At 44.0% G+C, this 20,660-nt stretch overlaps 1 protein-coding gene across 3 annotated transcripts in view; it reads right to left on the reverse strand.

The window, feature by feature from the left end:
- The window catches only part of LOC115585315 (rho guanine nucleotide exchange factor 10-like protein), a 49,618-nt gene that overhangs the window by 4,704 nt on the left and 24,254 nt on the right, over positions 1-20,660 (reverse strand). For all 3 annotated transcript variants that reach the window (XM_030423611.1, XM_030423613.1, XM_030423612.1), the window contains 15 exons: positions 20,432-20,611; positions 19,227-19,343; positions 18,453-18,545; positions 17,115-17,285; positions 16,399-16,544; positions 14,257-14,414; positions 12,962-13,077; positions 10,558-10,685; positions 10,321-10,421; positions 7,184-7,305; positions 6,695-6,781; positions 6,216-6,436; positions 5,932-6,089; positions 5,684-5,826; positions 214-385 (listed from right to left, as the gene is read on the reverse strand). In XM_030423611.1, the coding sequence (XP_030279471.1) occupies positions 214-385; positions 5,684-5,826; positions 5,932-6,089; positions 6,216-6,436; positions 6,695-6,781; positions 7,184-7,305; positions 10,321-10,421; positions 10,558-10,685; positions 12,962-13,077; positions 14,257-14,414; positions 16,399-16,544; positions 17,115-17,285; positions 18,453-18,545; positions 19,227-19,343; positions 20,432-20,611 (2,113 nt within the window). The remainder of the gene's footprint in view (positions 1-213; positions 386-5,683; positions 5,827-5,931; positions 6,090-6,215; positions 6,437-6,694; positions 6,782-7,183; positions 7,306-10,320; positions 10,422-10,557; positions 10,686-12,961; positions 13,078-14,256; positions 14,415-16,398; positions 16,545-17,114; positions 17,286-18,452; positions 18,546-19,226; positions 19,344-20,431; positions 20,612-20,660) is intronic.

Below are 20,660 nucleotides of genomic sequence, written 5' to 3' on the forward strand. Positions count from 1 at the left end.
TGCTCCAATTGTGTGTATTGGTTTTCTACTATTATAAAAGATGAGGGGAGACTGCCTCCTTCAGTTATCATCTATGCACCGATGATGTGTGACTCTTGCTTGCAAGCAATAAAGAACTTCTAGAAAAGCTATATTGTGTCAAACTTGGTATTTGACCAGTTCTTGGCTGCACTAGTCAGGTGACTGATTTTCAGTTGCCAAGAAAAGCCTCACCTGGTGTCAGATGGGTTGTGCGGGTCGAGATCTTGACCTCCTGCAGTGGTTCCAAGGTCTCTGTGTGAAATAGGTGAATGGAGGAGCCCCAGGTGAAGGCCATCCATACCCCTGCCCCCGAGTGAACCATGTGGCTAACACTGTTGCCTGGATCGCTGTGGGCCTGGAAACTCTACAGCCCAGGGAGAGGCAGAGAGACAGAGTCACAGTACAGTGGATCATCTCTCAGCAGTGTCATAGTTATTACATTATGTCTGAGAAGTAGGAAGTAGGAATTTTAAATATTTTTATCCTCAGTCCAAACTGTTTCGCTCAATGCAGCAACAGCCTCCTGCAACGGCTGATGTTAGCACACAGCACACGCCTTCAGCAGTAAGGAGTACCGTCACACTGGGTAGCTTTTTCAGACTGAGTTATGTTGGTGATTGGTTTTTTGCTTGTGGTTATATGCAGAGATTAAATTGGGCCGGAGCCCTCTGGAGCTCAGCCCTGCCTCCTCACCTCGTCAGTACAGCCAGCAGCAGCTGAGCTCCCTCTGCTTCAGTGTTTCATTGTAATCATGGGTGTAACTACCATTATATGACTTTTTAAAATCATTAATTTGGATCCCCATCAATACATCAGCCTGTTCACTCAGCGCTGTTTTCAGAGCGCTGTGTCAGAGCTTCATTACTGCATCCGTTCCGCTCGTTTCTTGAGATAAAACCTGAACCAATGAAACTCCAGTCCATGTTTTCACTGCTACCGGCATCTTCTCGCATACCGCGCAAGTGCAACTGTGTAACTGTCACAGCAAAATGTTAACGTTGTTAATTTACTGAAACTAAATGTCTGTATTTTTCACCATTTTGTTTCTGTGATGAAGTCTCTACATAGCTAATGCTACGTTAGCAAATTGTGAAAAGATGAGGAGGGCGAGTAGTTTTCATTTGATTAACCGCCCTCCTCATTAGCTAAACGTAGACAAGCTAATGCTAAGTTAGTCTCTCACAGAAAAAAAAAAAAAGTTACATCGCGAGCCCCCCACTGCCGCCGCCGTTGACAAAATATGTATTACGCTGATGGTACAAGGTAAAAAAAAAATATTTTGAGAGATAATGGCCGCTGAGTGTAGAAGGGTGTAAAGAAGGGTCCTTACAAAAGCCAATTTAACCACTGGTTATATAGATGTGACATTTAAACAAAGTTGTGTATTCATGGACTTAAAAGCTTAGAAAGCTTGTTGAACTGAGTAAAATATCTTATAATACACATCTGTCTTCTGACCAGCAAGAGCTAAGGGTCAGTTGTTGTCAGTTCAGTCAGGTGCACGTTCATGGGGTTCTGAGGAGCGGCTCTGGAGGGTGGAATCTTTTTATTTGGATACTTTCAAAAGTGAGATTTCTTTTGATGGTTTCTACGATACGATACAATATGATACGAAATACTCTAATAATCTCCCAAGCTTGTTGGAGTGTCACTACACATTTAGGACAAACAACAAGTAGGACAATAATCCACATCATGTCACCATCACATCAATTAACAGAGACAACATTAAAAGATTTTGCTTCAGCCGTAACAAGACTTCCTGAATCTCTCAGAAAAAGCATCTTGGCCTAACAAGCCTGTCACTAAAAGAGTGACATAGCTACTTGCACACTGGATGATCCATATTTTGCATAATCCTGTTAAGCTTCCTGCCCATTCTTCTGTTCCAAGACCACATCAGGTGAGCCAGGGATCACACCAATAATGGATCCTGGCCTCCTGATCAGTTTATTGATCTTATACCCTTTCCTTATCAATGGTATTTGTCGATGTATATTTGCAATTTGAGTTTGGAAATTGCAAAAGTAGCACAGTTAATGTACATGTCCACGTCCAGGCATTGTTATTGGTACAGAGGCTTTAGACCATCAGACTAGTACAGCTATAGTATTTTAGTCTTTTCACTATTGATGCTGACCAATGTGGTACATCTTTTAAATGTTGACCGAGACTTAAATATAGATCCATCCATCCATCCATTTTCTTCCGCTTATCCGGGGCCGGGTCGCGGGGGCAGCTGCCTGAGCAGGGACACCCAGACTTCCCTCTCCCCGGATACTGCCTCCAGCTCTTCCGGGAGGACCCCAAGGCGTTCCCAGGCCAGCTGAGTGACATAGTCACACCAGCGTGTCCTGGGTCTTCCTCGGGGTCTCCTCCCGGAGGGACATGCCAGGAACACCTCCCGAGGGAGGCGTCCCGGGGGCATCCGAAACAGATGCCCGAGCCACCTCAGCTGGCTCCTCTCGATGTGGAGGAGCAGCGGCTCTACTCTGAGCTCCTCCCGGGTGACAGAGCTCTTCACCCTATCTCTAAGGGAGCGCCCTGCCACCCTGCGGAGGAAACTCATTTCGGCCGCTTGTATCCGGGATCTTATTCTTTCGGTCATGACCCAGAGTTCATGGCCATAGGTGAGGGTCGGAACGTAGATTGACTGGTAAATCGAGAGCTTCGCCTTTCGGCTCAGCTCTCTCTTCACCACGACAGACCGATACAAAGACCGCATTACTGCAGCCGCTGCACCGATCCGTCTGTCAATCTCACGCTCCGTCCTTCCCCCACTCGTGAACAAGACCCCAAGATACTTAAACTCCTCCACTTGAGGCAGGAACTCTCCTCCCACCTGGAGGGAGCAGGCCACCTTTTTCCGGTCGAGAACCATGGCCTCGGATTTGGAGGTGCTGATTCTCATCCCAGCCGCTTCACACTCGGCTGCAAACCGCCCCAGGGCATGCTGGAGGTCCCGGCTCGAAGGAGCCAACAAGACCACGTCATTCGCGAAAAGCAGAGACGAGATCCATTGGCTCCCGAACCAGATCCCCTCCGGCCCGTGGCTGCGTCTAGAAATTCTGTCCATAAAAGTAATGAACAGAACCGGTGACAAAGGGCAGCCCTGCCGGAGTCCAACATGCACTGGGAACAGGTCTGACTTACTGCCGGCAATGCGAACCAGGCTCCTGCTCCGGCAGTACAGGGACCGCACAGCCCTTAACAGAGGGCCCCCGACCCCGTACTCCCGGAGCACCCCCCACAGTATGCCACGAGGGACACGGTCGAATGCCTTCTCCAAGTCCACAAAACACATGTGGACTGGTTGGGCAAACTCCCATGAACCCTCGAGCACCCTGCGGAGGGTATAGAGCTGGTCCAGTGTTCCACGGCCAGGACGAAAACCGCATTGTTCCTCCTGGATCCGAGGTTCGACTATCGGCCGAATTCTCCTCTCCAGTACCCTGGAATAGACTTTCCCGGGGAGGCTGAGGAGTGTGATCCCCCGATAGTTGGAGCACACCCTCCGGTCCCCCTTTTTAAATAGGGGGACCACCACCCCGGTCTGCCAGTCCAGAGGCACTGTCCCCGACTGCCACGCGATGCTGTAGAGACGTGTCAGCCAAGACAGCCCCACAACATCCAGAGACTTGAGGTACTCAGGGCGGATCTCATCCACCCCCGGTGCTTTGCCACTGAGGAGCTTACGGACTACCTCAGTGACTTCGGCTTGGGTGATGGATGGGTCAACCTCTGAGTCCCCAGCCTCTGCTTCCTCAATGGAAGGCGTGTCAGTGGGATTGAGGAGATCCTCGAAGTATTCCTTCCACCGCCCGACGATGTCCCCAGTCGAGGTCAACAGCTCCCCACCTCCACTGTAAACAGTGTTGGTGGAGGACTGTTTCCCCCTCCTGAGGCGCCGGATGGTTTGCCAGAATTTCTTCGAGGCCGACCGGTAGTCCTTCTCCATGGCCTCCCCGAACTCTTCCCAGACCCGAGTTTTTGCTTCCGAGACTGCCCGTGCTGCCGCACGCTTGGCCTGCCGGTACCCGTCAGCTGCCTCAGGAGTCCCCCGGGCCAGCCAGGCCCGGTAGGACTCCTTCTTCAGCTTGACGGCAACCCTTACTTCCGGGGTCCACCACCGGGTTCGGGGATTGCCGCCGCGACAGGCACCGGAGACCTTACGGCCACAGCTCCGGACAGCCGCGTCAACAATGGAGGTGGAGAACATGGTCCATTCGGACTCTATGTCCCCAGCCTCCCTCGGGATCTGGTCAAAGCTCTCCCGGAGGTGGGAGTTAAAGATCTCCCTGGCAGAGGGTTCTGCCAAACGTTCCCAGCAGACCCTCACGATACGTTTGGGCCTGCCAGGTCTGTCCAGCTTCCTCCCCCGCCAGCGGATCCAACTCACCACCAGGTGGTGATCAGTTGACAGCTCAGCCCCTCTCTTCACCCGAGTGTCCAAGACATACGGCCGGAGGTCAGATGACACGACCACAAAGTCGATCATTGATCTCCGGCCTAGGGTGTCCTGGTGCCACGTGCACATATGGACACCCTTATGCTTGAACATGGTGTTAGTTATGGACAAACTGTGACTAGCACAGAAGTCCAGTAACAAAACACCACTCGGGTTCAGATCGGGGAGGCCGTTCCTCCCAATCACACCCCTCCAGGTAACACTGTCATCGCCCCCAGGAGAAGTCCCCCAGGAGAACGACGGAGTCCCCGGTTGGAGCACTCTCCAGTACCCCTCCCAGGGACTCCAAGAAGGCCGGGTACTCTGCACCGCTGTTCGGCCCATAAGCCGAGACAACGGTGAGAGCCCTATCCCTGACCCGAAGGCGCAGGGAAACGACCCTCTCGTTCACCGGGGAGAACTCCAACACATGGCGGCTGAGCTGGGGGGCTATAAGCAAGCCTACACCAGCTCGCCGCCTCTCGCCGCGGGCAACTCCAGAGTGGAAGAGAGTCCAGCCTCTCTCAAGGAGTTGGGTTCCAGAGCCCAGGCTGTGCGTGGAGGTGAGACCGACTATTTCTAGTCGGTACCGCTCAACCTCCCGCACCAGCTCAGGCTCTTTCCCCCCCAGTGAGGTGACATTCCATGTCCCCATGGCTAGAGTCACCATCCGGGGATCGGGCCGCCGGGGCCCCCGCCCACGACCGCCACCCATATCCCTCTGCACCGGCCCCTTCTGAACCCTCCCGCGAGTGGTGAGCCCACGGGAGGGCGGGCCCACGTTGCTCGTTCGGGCTGCGCCCGGCCGGGTCCCGTGGGCAGAGACCCGGCCACCAGGCGCTCGCCTGCGAGCCCCAACCCCGGGCCTGGCTCCAGGGTGGGGCCCCGGTGACGCCGATCCGGGCGACGTGCACGTCCTTGGTAGTATGACTTTCATCAGGGGCGAGTGAACCGATCTTAGTCTGACCCGTCACCTAGGACCTGTTTGCCTTGGGAGACCCTACCAGGGGCATTAAGCCCCGGACAACATAGCTCCTCGGATCATTCAGGTGCTCAAACCCCTCCACCACGATAAGGTGCCGGTTCAAGGAGGAGTTAAATATAGATATTGATTTTAAACTTCCACAGGGAATATATACTAACAAACACCATACACACTTTATGATTGTCCATATTTAACAGAACTGTTCACCTGTTTCTGATGAAATGGCTTACCTCTGTGTTGAGGCTGGATCCTTGGATGACTGTGACTTGGTTGGCACAGCTGGCCCATACAGCCTCTTCAAGTGTCAGCAGAGTACAGACCGGCTGAGAGCCCAGAGACACCAGCCTGCATGAGTCCACGTCCCACAGTCTCTCTGAGAGGAGGAATGGTCCATGCTTTAGCACCTATTCCTACTGCAGTGTAATACTGTGAATATTCACCAAGGTTTTCACTCTGAAGTTCTGCAGTGAGATCTCACCTCCAGTTCTTCTGTGGTACACAGCTACTTTGCCATTGGCCAGTCCAGCGAAGAGGAATGCCAGCGAGTATTTGAGGCAGAGGACTGGAGAGCTATCCGCGTTCACCAACGTCAGCAGGCACTGAACAGCTGTGTCCACGCTGCTGTACACATGGATGCTGGGCAGACAACAGGAGACATTACAGTGGTAAGCCAGTGGTAATACCCCTCTAAAGTTGTCTAAATAAGGTCTGACTAGATTAGTGTCTAGAGACGGAGGCACAGAGCAAGTAGAAATGACTGACCTTCCGTCTTGCAGGCCCACACAGATGATGTTTCCGATCTTTGCAGCAGTCTGAGTCTTCTCAGCTTCCCTTTCCTCTTCACTGGGACAAGGTTCCTTCACATACTCCAGACAGAGGACTGGGGCCCTCAGCGGGACAGTCTTGACAAGGCGGGGAGTGGCTCGGTTAAGGGAGAAGATCTCTACTTGGCCATGGTTGGAGCTGCCCCCTCCACCAGCAACCTGAATGCCACAGGAACAAAAAGGTGATTAAGCTTATCTCAATAAGATGTACACAACCAGCAGAGGAGTTCATCAAATCAGCACACAAATATTATGTCAAAAGACACAAACACATGTTGTGAAGGCATAGATGGCCAATCTGTCTTGTAGTATGAGAATGACTTTGAGAATTAAGTTCCTTAAAGATAATGGGAGAGAAGGAGGCAAGAACATTAAATCTAGAGGAGGTCCACAACAAGTATAGCTAACTATACTCACCCAGAGGTAACCCTGTGGTAACGACGTACTGACAGTGCAGAAGCCAAGCAGGCTGTACTGAGAAGGACTGTGAAGAGCTGCCTCCAGCTAAACAGACACAAGAAACGTGTTTCATTTACTGTAGGACTCCTGAACAGCCAAAAATGCAAACAAATACACAAAAATACGATTAGAAACAACAATGATGGGGTCCACAGATGAAGTCACTCATTGTTGGTTTCAAAATGAACTCTTTTGTCACAGTTTGTTTTCCAAAAAATCTGCCTTTAGCACCAGTCTGATGTAAATATTAGTTCTTCACCATGTGTTTTGGCTAAGACCAGAATAGACCAGAATATGTGGCTGCTCGGTGACCTGTACACCTAACCGAAGTCTGTTATCAGCCACCTTGAGAAATTAAAACCACAGATGCACAGATCAAAAACATAAATAAAAATTCCGCAGATTCTGTATGTTTTATGTTAATCAATAACCAGCAGCAGCTCTTACCTTCAGTGTGTGTGTTTTGGAGGAGAAGACAGGAAGTCTGCAGGTTAACAGTGGACAACTGAATGGACCTTTTTTCCTCCCATCTTCCTCAGCAGATTCCCACCCCAAAGTGTTCTCCTGTCCTGAGCAGACAAACCACACACACACACACACACACACACACACACACACAGAATTAAAAACAGTAGCGTGCTCATTAATGTTTCTACTTTTTCAAAAACTTTTCAAGAATAGTCCACAACTTCCAAGTGATACTGGTTTGTAAACATTTTTCTGTTTTCTGCCTCACTACCTCTGGACCATGGTTTGATCAACAAGCACTCTGGATACAGGTGGTCAAGTTGGAATGTTACTAGTCATATACAAAAACTAAGGATAAAAGAGGAACTACAGTGTTTCATTTGTGCTTTTTATATTTATGGAGTTGATCTTGAATTCTCTGTGTTTTTGTTGGTCAGCTGCTGTGTTAAATGTGCGTTTACAAATAAAATAAACGTAAACTGACAGTGTTTGAGATCACAAAATATTTTTTAAGGCATCAGATAACTATACATCAGTAAATCTATCTTTATCATAAACATATTTGATAAAGATCATTGATCGATACATATAGAATGTTTAATGATGAAAACAGTACAATAAGGAGCTATATATGTTGTGCAGAAACTCCTAAACTGCAATACCTAAAATAAATTAGATAACTTTTAGATAACTCAATTCTGACCAAATGTGGACATGCACCATAGCACTCACATCCAACTCTCAGCCAATACCAAGGTTTTTTTTTAATTTCATCACTTCCTTTTTCCTTGGAGATATCATCACTAAGACCCCTTCTTTCATCTCATCACCACCCTGGTTACAAAAGAACAGAAAATCCTCTACTTCCTACGGAAACTTAGGAAGGCTAAATTCTGGACTAAGATTCCGGTAAAGTTTTTTAGAGGAGCGATAGAAAGCATCCTGACTGGAAACATCTAAAACTGGCACAGTTAATTGCAGCCCAGGACAGGAAGGCTCTACAGCGGGTGATTAAAACCACCAGAACATCACTGATACCATCTACAGAACATCAGTGACAAATCAGTGAAGTGAGATGTCTCACAGAGCCCAAAATACTAAAAGCCAACACCCACCCAGCCACAGTCTGTTCACCCTGCTGCCATCTGACAATAGATACAGAAGTATCTGCTGCCAGAGCACCAGACTACAGAGCAGCTTTATTCCCCAGGCTGAGACTCCTCAATTCATCACTAACACTCCTTATTCTAAAATAGTTGTAGACCAAAGGACTCAAACAGCATTTTTTGTTTGAACTTTTGTGTTTTTAAAAATGACAATAAATGTATATTGTTACCTTCTATCTTGTTAACCCAATCACAATAGTCCTGGGCAACCCAAAGTGAAGGACATAGGTGTGATCGGCAAAGGACAAAAAAGCAGGAAAATATACGGCTCCACTATGTCTCTTTTTACATTTATTTTGTCCCGTTGTCGGCTTCAGCTAAGAAAGAAATAGTTTGCCCTACATGTTCAAAACTCTAAGAACAGTCAGTGTTTCCCCTAGATTTTTTTGTAGCAGCGGTGCTCTGAGTCTGTAACCTAGCAACACTGGGGGGGTCCGGGGGCATGCTCCCACAGAAGAACATTTTTAAATATAACCCTTTAAATGGTGACTACTGGTGAGATTTAAAAACATTTTTTTTTTAAAATTTCATTTTCAGAATCAGAAACTAAGACATGAGACAAAATAGTGTAGAAGTTAACATTGCTGCTTGAAAATATGTTAACTTCTTGAGCATTAGATAACTTTACCATTATTTTCTTCATTATTATAGATTTTTTATGGAAACAGAATCTGTTTCAGAAGACAGTGGGTCACATGACATGAAAGTTATTGAGAGAAAAATCATAATTTCTGCATATTAATATTCATATAAAATAGAGGAAGCACTAAAATACAATAACAATGGGTGTGTCTCATTTGTCCAGTTTACTAATACAATTTGCTGCTAGTTTGGAGTCACTGGGTCACATGACATGGAAGATATTGAAAAAACTGCAATTATTTTGTATTAATATATTCATGCTAAGTAATTTAATGACGGTCCCTAAATCAGTCTCCAGTGATTGAGCGTGAGGCTCTGGAGGTGAGCTGACCGTCCTCCTGCTGCTGACACTGGCTGAACCTCAGTAAAGTCTCAGCTGGACCCGAGTGAAGATCCAACCTGAAACTAACTTCACCCCAGTTTGATGAGTGGCCTGCTGCAGCCTTTGAATAGGATGACGAGAATTTCAGTCACTCAACTTAAACGGTGACTTGTAGAAATTATATAAGTAGCAGTAATGACAAAAATAATAAATTTCAAGATAACTTAGGGTGTAGTGCTTTTACTGTGTGCAATTTAAATTCGCCATTGGCCCGTGATATTAAACCTACAAAAATCACGTCGTTTTTTTTTTCTTTTTTTTTGTCAGCGGTGGCGCGGAAAATCCAGCAGTAGAATGCATATAGAGGAAACACTGACACATCAGATAACCTTCAGCAACGTTTGCAGGCTCTTTGGTGGAGCTCTGCTTTCAATGACGTTCCGTCGTGACAAATGAATGGACTGCTTGCAGAGTGACATGAAGACATGAATCAGAGGCACAAACAATGTTGACAGTGACGGCCGGTCATTATGTTTACCAATACCTTATCCGTGCCTTGCGCAAAACCCCCCCCCAAAAAACGGATTCGCATGATTTACGAGAGCCTCATTTTCAGGTCGGAAAATCAGGATTTATCTGGAAGAATCACACCCCTGGAAGGATCATTATCTTCTACACTTAAGCCCAGCATGCAGCAGTGGTGCCCTTCCTGTATACTGTTAGAGGAGGGAACTTGTATTGCATCAGGGTAACTTGGAGGTTGTTGTTTCCCAAGTGACTGGAATTTGGAAAAGGGTAACATGCAGTCTCCCATTAGAAGCAAATAGGTGGCCAAAGGAAGGCATTTATTCCTTTACATTGATACTATCAAAGAGTAGATTATTTTATGTTTCAATCCTTGTGAACATCAGTGACAAACCAGACACTGTTGGACATCATCTGAACACGACTGTGAACATCTGTTTGGTTGGATCGGCTGAACTTACTCTGAGCTATTTTTGCCAGGTGCAACCGGTTCACCCAGGAGATTTTACTGAGAGGGCTGGGAGTGTTGAAGACCACCATGATGCTCACTGGATGACCAGACCTAAGTGTAAAAAAGTATAAAGGAAATTAAAGCACAAGAATCTTAACACACCCCTGTCTGGTGAATGCTGGTGCAGTTGAACCTCCCTGCATGCCCCTGCTCTGACCCTGTCCTGTATGAACCTCCTGACACTCACTTATCAGGTCTGCCTGGTACAGACAGACGTAGACGACACTTGTCGGCGCTCTGGATCTCCTCCTCCTTCAGACGGATAAGCCTCTGCAGAGCCAGACACCAGTCCTGAGACACTGTGGAGTTCAGATTCTAACACAAAGGGGAAAGAAGGATCGACGGGTTAGACTCTCCTTTGCTTGATTATCATCAGTCAGATGAGAAAAAAAGGTTTTGGCCCGTACTGAGCGGTGCAGCACCTACAGTGCCTATAAAAAGTATTTAACCCCTTGGATTTTCCCCCCTTATATGGCTTTTATCTTTTTGTAATTCACTTTTGATTGCCTTTTGAATTTAACATTTACAACAGCAACACAAACATCCACAAAGATACAAAAAAACATAAAACAAGCTAACATTGGACAATACAAAATAAATTAAATAAAAATACACACAGGTAAGCATTTCAATATCCATCCATCTCAATCACTCATACAGTATTATGACAGTGTCCCTTTCATCCCTATTAGTTCTCAGCACTGTGTTCATGTAGGGCCCCCGAATTTTTAAAAAACACATCCTGTTTGTTGTTCACTTTAAAAATCAAATATTCATATGCATCTATATTAGTCATCTCTGTTAACCATTCATTAAATAGGATAATGTTTTTCAGTGTCTTAGTACAATGCTGCAACCTGTGGAAAGGGCCAGTCTGCACTGATAGATCTATGCCCTCTGTTAATATACCTAATATGCAGTGTGCAGAGTTCTGCAGTAACTCTGTCTTGAGTACATTATTTAGAAATGTTGTTACATTTTCCCATAAGGTCCATGTGATCTGGCATTCATATAGCATATGTATGAGTGTGCCTCTACTCCTAGCACATCTCCAACATATTCCGAGTCCTGTATTCTCAATTGTGCCATCTTACAGGGAGTCCAATAGCTCCTATTAATAATGTTAAATGTAATTAACATTGTTTGGACTTCCCTTGATGTCTTATACCAGGACCCAACAATTTCCTCCCATGTTTCAATAGCTATTCCCCCTCCAATATCCTTCTCCCAAGCTCTCCTGAGACCATCAAGTTTGGGTGGGTGAGATCGTCTCATGACTATATAATCTAGATGCACTGCCCTTAACCAACTGTTCCGTTCCGTTCCGTTTTCTTTTCCGCTTTCTCCGTGAGGGTCGCGGAGATGTTTTATCCCCCCTTTTTCAGGGGGGATTATATAGTGTCTTTGAACTATGCATTTGGCCAATATCTGTTCAACCTTTTATTGCTCTTGTAAATGGTATGCTCAATAAAATGTGGCTTTTTTGACAATCCAAAAAAAAAATCATATAAAATAAGTGAGTGCATAAATATTCCATCCCTTTAAAGTGACTGACCTAATTCAACAGATGTCCAGCCAACTGAGGCTTGTTATCTCACAGCTAGTGAAATGGAGATCACCTGAGTGCAGTGAAGGTGTTTCAATTGTAGTATACAGACACCTGCGTCTGAAGGTCCAGTCACTGGTTAATCAGTATGCCTGGCTACACATACACCATAAAGACAAAAGAACATTCCAAGAAACTCAGTGAAAAGGTTATTGAAATATAAATCAGGGGATGGACACCAAAACATTACCAAGGCACTGGACATCTCCCGAGTTCAGTTAAATCCATCAGTAAGAAATGGAAGGAATATGGCACATGTGTCAATCTGCTTAGAGCAGGCCGAACTGAGTGACCATGCAAGAAGGAGACTAATGAGAGAGGTCACAAAGACACCTTTGAGTATTCTAAAGGAGGACAACCTGATTCAGACTGCAAGAGAACTATGACTTGGGAGAAGATTTATTTACCAGCAAGACATTGACCCACAGCATACAGCGAAAGATACACAGAGTCAAAGCCCAGACCTCAATCAAATAGAGAATTTCTGGCTGGACTTGGAAAGGGCTGTTCATACCCAATCCCCACGCAACCTGACAGAGCCTGAGCAGTTTTGCACAGAAGAACAGAGTAAAATTGCAGTGACTTGTCCACACAGACTCAGTGCTCAGATCGAGGCCAAAGGTGCATCCACTTAATACTGAATTGAAGGGAGTGAATACTTATGCAATCACTTATTTTACATTACATATTTTTAATTAATTGACATTGCTTTGTAGAATTTTTTTTTCTTTGACATCTTGTTTTGTAATTTTTTTTCTCAAAATCACATTGTTGCTTCATCCCTGCGTGCTGAGGAGTGCAGGGATGAAGTAGGCACTTGTCTGGTGAGAAAAAAACAACCCTAACCCTAAGCCTAAACCTAACCCTAAGCCTCCAAGATTAAACACTCAGTGAATCGCCCAACCCTGATACAAAAGCAATCTTGCGTCAAGCATTTTGGGGGGTTTAAACCAGTTTCTACACAAAGAAGAATAAGAGCTGCTACCTGGTAGGTTCCATTGAGCGTGCCCACCAGCAGTGATACCTCCTTCACCACAGCTAGGTCATGCTGCAGCTCCTCCAGCTCCTGGTACAGTCTGGGAGGACCCAGGAAGATTTTACCTGGAATACAGGGAGTTGCACTTCTATATCAACACATTGAAACCCAGATTTAGTATTCATTTAACTTCTGATTGCTCCTTAATTATTCTTTGATGTTTTGTGAAAAAAACCCTCTCCTATTGCTAAATCAAAGTTTGCACTAATCAGACAATATATGCAGTACAATGATCATGTTAAGCACAGATTACTTAGTGTGTTATGTTTCTGTAAGGGAGGGGAACGGCCTGATTCACGCCATAGCAGCAGACTTCCCAGCATGCATTGTATGAGAGTTAAAATTCTCCTGAGAACTTTCCCTTCTATAGTTTGAAGAAAACATATATGATGGAAACTTGCTGATCGTCTTTAACACATTTGAATAGAAGTCCTGGTTGGTTGTTTTTACAATAATGAGGACATTATTAACCATAATAAAGATTAGTATTGGATTCCCTCTTTAGCCAATCACACTGTTAAACACTGGTGGAGATCTGCTGATAGTTATTTTTCTTTTTTTTAAATACAATGTTGGCATAAACTCAGTTTCAGCTTGTATGTACAAACGAAGTGGAAGGACTGTTGTGAGTCAGCAATAGAATTCTATAGTAATAATTTATGTGCATTAGTGATTTTGAGTGAAGTTGATTAATGTTAACTTATGTTTTGTCTACTAAATCCAATTGTGATTCTGGGTTAATACAACTAGTCATGTTAAGTTTCAGCTTGTGTAAAAACTAAAACTCCATGTCAACAGGTTTTCACACAGTTTTATTTGTGAAGTCAACTAAGTCAGGTCCCAAATCTCATATGACTTAATATAAATTAATGAATGTGAGGGACAACCTTCACTGTAGCAGAGATAAGATGTCTAATTCTGTGATCAGTTACAAGTAAAAGTAAGTATTAGATCAGACACTCCTAGTCAAGAAGTGATCAGTTCACAATCAGTAGCTTGTGAATTGGAGGGTGTCTGGTTCAAACCCGGCACTGACAAGTTGGTATGTGCCGTGGAATAGTTAATGGAGAGGTGCCGTTGCCTTCTGGGCACGACCCCATGTGTTCAGAAGACCTAACTGATGAGGGCACTGTGCTTTTCGTCAACCCTATCACTTTGCCATTTCCACCTCTCAGTGCATGTCTATTGCATTCCATTGTGTGTCAGTGTGTGTTGAAGTGCAAGATGTTGAGCTATAGATGTACTTGTGGTGTTGGAGGTGGAGCTGTGGCGCCTGGATGTGACGACACTCTGTGGACTGTCTTGGCCCACCTCCACCACCTGGGTCTGCAGCAGAGGTGCGCACCACTTCACTGTGTACTTAGGACCAAGAGGAACCAGGCTGCTGATGTCAGGGGGACCCCTGGTGGACAAACACATTAATGCCTACATGGCAGGTACTCTGTGCAATTGCTGGGTGTAAAAATCCAGCAATCAGTGAAAATCAATGAGAAAATCATCCTGTCCCCACAGACCACCACTTCCCACAACATTATCTGGGTTCCATTAGGCTTTACAACAGAGTTTAAGCCTAACTCTATCAGAACAAGGCTTACATTTTTATTTTCTTGATTTTTTTGAATCTTTACCACAGTGAGATTTCTCTGGATGACAGGCCTTTGTTTTGCCATGTCCAAAATCATATAGGCCTAGGCAGAAATGTTGACAGTCACAGCTCAAAACTAAAGGTGACTGTGCTTTTGCCACCCGGGCCCCTTGACTTTGGAACGACCCACTTTTACAGACCAGTCTTTATGAGCAAAACCAACCTTTTCCTTTGACATTTTCTTACCCTCCTTTACTGTTTTTATTTGTTTATTTTTAATCTATTTATTATCCCTAGTATTTATACTGCTCTTAATATTTTTATCTGTTCTAAACTTCACTGATGTGATGCCGTCCTCTTATGGTCTTTATTGATTTTATTATTTTTCATTCATGTATTTACAGTCGTGGTCAAAAGTTTCCATCGACTCATTAAGAACATGTATATAGCACTCTTCAGTTCCATTGATTTCTACAGCTCTCATTTTTCTGTGATGAATGAGCGGAACACAAACTACTCACAAAGAATCTTCATGAACTTTGGTTACAAAGGTCTTCTGAAAATGTGACCAAATCTGCTAGAGAAAAAATATACATACAGTAATTTTAATATTTAGTTAAATGTCTCTTGGCCCTTTTCACCTCAAGTAGGTGCTTTTGATACCCATCCACAAGCTTCTGGAAGTCCTCTGGCTGAATTTGTATCGATGAGTTATCATAGCTTGATTTGTCCATTCCTTTAACACTTTTGATGTGTGTTTGGGATCATTGTCCTGTTGGAACACCCAACTGCACCCAAGAGCCAATCTTCTGCTGATGATTTGAGGTTTTTCCTTAAGAATTTGGAGATAATCCTCCTTCTTCATCAGTCCATTGACTGTATTTAGAGCAGCAGTTCCACTGGCAGCAAAACAGACCCACAGCATGATACTGCCAGCACCATGCTTGACAGTAGCTTTGGTGTTCTTGGGATTAAAGGCCTCACCTAGTTTCATGTGACCACAGAGTTTTCGTCCAGAGGGTTTTTTTCTTTGTCCATGTGATCAGCAGCACACTTCAGTCCAGTTTTAAGGTGCTGCATCTGGATCAAGAGCTTCTTTTTAACAGGGCAGCCTCTCAGCTCATGTTGACATAAAATACACTTGACTGTGGACACTGTCACCTGTTAGTCTGTGGATGACTCGCTTCTTATTCATTTTTGACTTGCTTTCTAATGGTTTTTGGTTGACTCTTGACCATCCTGACCAGTTTTCTCTCAGCAGCAGATGAATTGTTCCTGATCGCTGCAGTGACACAACTTTACTTGTACTTTACTTACACACTGTTTGTACAGTTGATCTTGGGATCTGTAACTGCTTTGAAATGGTCCCAAATGACAATCAGAATCACTCAGAAGAAGGTAAGGCCATGCTACAAAGAACATTTGATTCACCCAACTTTCTATATCAGCTAAATTGATGGTTCAAGTTACTGTATTTACATTTTTGATCCAGCAGATTTGGTCAGTTGATATGTAAGATATAGGTAGATGTGTAAACTTATGATCCCCTCTGTATGTTTCTATTTCTATATTTATCTCTTTTATTGCAGAGCAAAGCTGGTTCCCCTGTGTCCAGTCTTTGTGCTAAACCGGGCTCTACATGTATTTGACCTTGCTCCATAAAAGACACTCATGAGACAAAATTCTGTTCCTTTCATTTAGAATTGATCTTAAACTATCCTCTCTAATATCAGGTTTTACAGCCAAACTGTAATGGAGGTAATAACAGGAGAAATTATGCAGCTAAAACAGATGGACTTACTTCAGGTTGACGTTGGCACAGATTAGGGTGTCGTTGAGGAGGAAGACCTTTCGCTCCTTCGACTTGAGAATTTGACCTTTATCACCATAAACAATTTCCGTCAGCAGTTCACACTGACTCAGCTGCCTCTGCTCCGAGTTCAGCAGCTGGAAACACAAAGCAGTTCACTCATTGAAACACTATCAACTCCTAGTATATGAATCAGCTTCCGTAAAGCCTGTTCGGAGCTGAAATACTGATCGATCATGATCTACAAATAAAAGGCTGTTTTAAGTCTGCAGACTATCTCAGTGTCTCAGTGTCTACTGGTCAGATCCATATGAGCACGGTTACTTCTGAAGGTGAAGACTCTCCCCTCCCTTTCTCTCTGTCACATCATCAGGCAAAATAGTTTCATGCACACAAGTAATTAGTGTAAGTTTAAGGTCAAGGGACACTGTCATGAAATTGAATGGACGTAGTCCTGCTCCCCAGAAGATTTACTGTTTTATTTCTGGACATTCTATCAACTTTCTACTAACACTGAGAGAAAATGGTTGATAGAAAGGATGGCCATGTGATTTCTAAGTCAGAAATCCACTACACTCTCAGTCCATAAAAAGCTAATCTGATGATTCTAGATTTACCATGACCTGGATGACTGAGCACCTTCATCAACACAAATCTGTTGGTGTCATAAATAACTTGTGCAAGAATTATAATACATCCTGTGTCACCTTATTGAGGTTGCGGTCGCCCACACTGTGTGCTATCTGCTGGATCTCAGCCTCCTGGTCAGCCAGACGCTTCTGTTCATTGAGTTTCTCTGCCAGGGTCTCCAGCTCAGTGAGAGCAAGCTGCAGAGGCAGCCGGTCAGTGTGGGACCTGGGAGTGTTCTTCAACATGTCCTGATACAAAACAACGGTAACAACACAACATCAAACACTACCTCACCTGAGGGTGACATCATAATGCACTGAGAGTTCAACGGATGCTTTCACATCTCTTACAGTCTTATCTCCCTAACAGTGATACCAACACAACTGAAGGAGTTATATCAATGAACATAATTACAGATAACAAAAATTGTTGTCATAATAACTAGATAATTTTAGTCACAAAGTGCTTTACATGGTTGAACCAGGATTACAACATCACCACTGATGCAAGTAAAAACCAAAAAGGGTTAGGGTTTTCTGCTCAGGCTCAACAGTCCCCTTCAATTCAATCACATCTAAGTCCAACCTCAAACTCAATAGCTCTGTCTCACTCTACATTTTAAACCACCCAATAACTGCTTCACTATCATCTAAGCTCAGTGGATGTGTTAACAGCCCACCACAGGACAACTAATAGTTGATGTCCAGCTGAAGTGAAAACACCTTTGAACAATTTTGGATCACATCAGCAACACTGTGCGATTATTTAACAATAAAGGACCTAAAATTACAAAAAATCTATTTATTTGTATTTTTACATGAAAATCCAAGATTTCAACCAATTTCAACCACCCTAGACCCACAATGCACTGCAGCAGACAGGGCTGACTGCCTTTTACTTCCTCTTGTCAGAAACTCCAACTCAGACTTTCAGGCTTTGAAATGAAACCAAATGTTTCACTTGACCACACACCACATACTGCTCTTTACTGAAAGGTTCACACTTCCTGTTTGAAAATGCTGATGAGCTTCATAACCAGAGATCTAAGTCAGTGAACAGACACAATGATGAGCAGTTTCAACTTAATCTCAACTATTTATAGCTTTTTAATGATTGGCTCAGTTAATGAAGATCCTGAATGAGTGGACATCCAGCCATTACAGGGGTAAAAACAACAAAGTTTAATTATTAAACAAATGTAGTAGTGATTCATCAGATCCTTCAGGTCCAGATGGCAGCTGTCAGGTGTCCAGAAGACATTCTTCCACAAGCATGCCCACCAGGTTGTAGCACATTTGAAGAATAATGACAATGACTGGAGGTCATGTTTTACTCTCCATTTCATTTACACCATTATGTGTGTACACAATGATGATGAAACAACAGAGTACTCATGTCTGATCAGTGTAACTCACCTGCAGAAGCAGAATAAACTGAGGGAAGCGTTGGATAGGTTTCACCATTAGACCATACAACGTGATTCTGTCTGGACTGGATGCCTGTTTCTTCTAAAAGTCACATGGAAATGCATAAAGATTCTTGTCAGTGTTTTTTTTTTTTACTAAAATCACTAAGGCACCCAAAACATGTACTCCTCTGTCTCCCAGTCTGAGGACATCAGCATAAGTTTAGGCATTTAAGTTCCTTACTGCTTTAGCCTTGCTCTGTTATAGCTTCAACACTGCCATTTCCACATTTCAGTACATTACTGATCAATATTAAATTGCTGTATTTTTTGGGGGACATCTCTCCGTGAGCTGGGATCGGCTTCTTCAGCAGCCAGTGGGTGGGGTTAGAGATTGTGTCAGGAAACTCGTACCTGCTTTGTTAAGTCCTCAGCCTAGTTTGTTTCCTTGTTAACACCTTTGTCTTCTGAAAACTACAACAAATCTTTGTTGTCTAACCAGGACTTTTTTTGCAGTTAATTAAAACTCGACTTATTATAATAAGAAAAAATATTATTATCAGTATCAGTATCATTATGAATAATATTAGCTCTTTTTTAATGGATCAAGTTCAGTGAATGTTACAGTGCAGACTGTAATGTGGCTGGTGAATTTGTCAAAACAAAAGCATTAGATAGAAATAGATGTGTTTCAGTTCCAACAGACAGACAAGTGAAATACTCAGAAGAGAGCCAAGGCTGGGCTGCATGGGTGAAAGGGTTTTAAATAACACACTTTGAGCACCTTGAGAAAGTCCAAGAAAACAGGTTTAGACATGCAGGCCTTCTTGATCAGAGCCATGGCGTTGGTGAAGTTGTTGATGTAGTCACTATAAGCGTTCAGTACCATGGACTTTGAAAACTGTGGAGGAAAGAGCGTGACATCAGGACACTGTGGTATTATCACAGACACCAGGGAAAAAGAAGTTTCCATTCCGTGGACACTGATTAAAACGACCTCTGCAGAAACTGGCTGCCAGTGTTCTTTTGAAAGATTTGCAAAAGATTCTAGTGGAGATGCAAAAGACAAGGCTGATGTTCCAGGTTACAAGGTTAATCTATTTCTAATTCTACAACACAGGGTTGTACAACCACATGCAAGCTGTAGTTAATTGATGTTATTATAATCATAATCAAGACAACAATAAGTCATTCAAAGAAACCAATTATAGTGGATTGAGTGAGAGGCATCTAATAAAACTCTTATCAAACTCTAAACTACAGTGCTCATATAGTACAAACCAAGATTCTGCTGATAAGCTGTCTATTTCGGCCTAAAATGTTTTCAGACAGATATAGTAGTGACTGTTTAGCTGCAATAGAGAAAGAACCACAAGTGGCTACCATATTTTTCCTTTACTGTGTAAACGGAGGCTCTAATCAAACTGTAAAGCAAGGCAGTTCTGATCCAATATGAACCAAGATTCTGTCACTACACAGAATATTTCTGCCTAAAATGATTTTAGAAACAGTTTTCATCTAACAGTGCCAAAACCGAGCACCGCTCACACCAGTGCGTTTATTTATATAGTGTGCCACAGTGCATTCTGGTTGTTGTAGGTTTTCTACCTTTTGAGCAGAAGGGAATACCATAGCCCTTATCTCTGTTTTCTCTGGTTATGTACGACCAATTGTGTGTCTTTCTACTGGAAAGACAGCCCAAAGACAGTCAAGCAGTGAAGTACCTTTGCCATCAATACAATGATATATAGTAGCTCCTTTTGTGTTACAAAATTACTTTTATTAGGGCTCTGCATATTAAAGGGGATGCCACAAATGTCAAAGATCAGTTAATTTATTTGTCATGTTTACATCCACTCAGCCTGTGAAAACTGCTGTTCAATGTAATGTCTGTATAACGTAAAAGCTGCGTTACAAATGGCAGGTGTGGTGTGATCTGCTGGACACTCATCAGAGGGAAGAAAAGAAAGAAATGACTGTGTGACTGACCGAGGCGACAAACAGGTCTCCTATCTTCTCACTGTGATCCCACTCAGCCACACGGGACGCCAGGGCAATCTGGAACATTGAGTGGCACTGATGGATCTCCTGCATACGGTAAAAGATCTGACGCACCTTCTTATGGTTTAGGATCAAGTTCGGTGGCTCCAGCAAAGGCTTCTGGTACTCCTGAGAGAAAAAGAAAGGTCTGCTTGACATGCTGTAGATAGCCAAGATT

Source organism: Sparus aurata, chromosome 7 (genome assembly GCF_900880675.1).
Source record: "Sparus aurata chromosome 7, fSpaAur1.1, whole genome shotgun sequence".
Taxonomy (NCBI): Eukaryota; Metazoa; Chordata; class Actinopteri; order Spariformes; family Sparidae; genus Sparus; species Sparus aurata.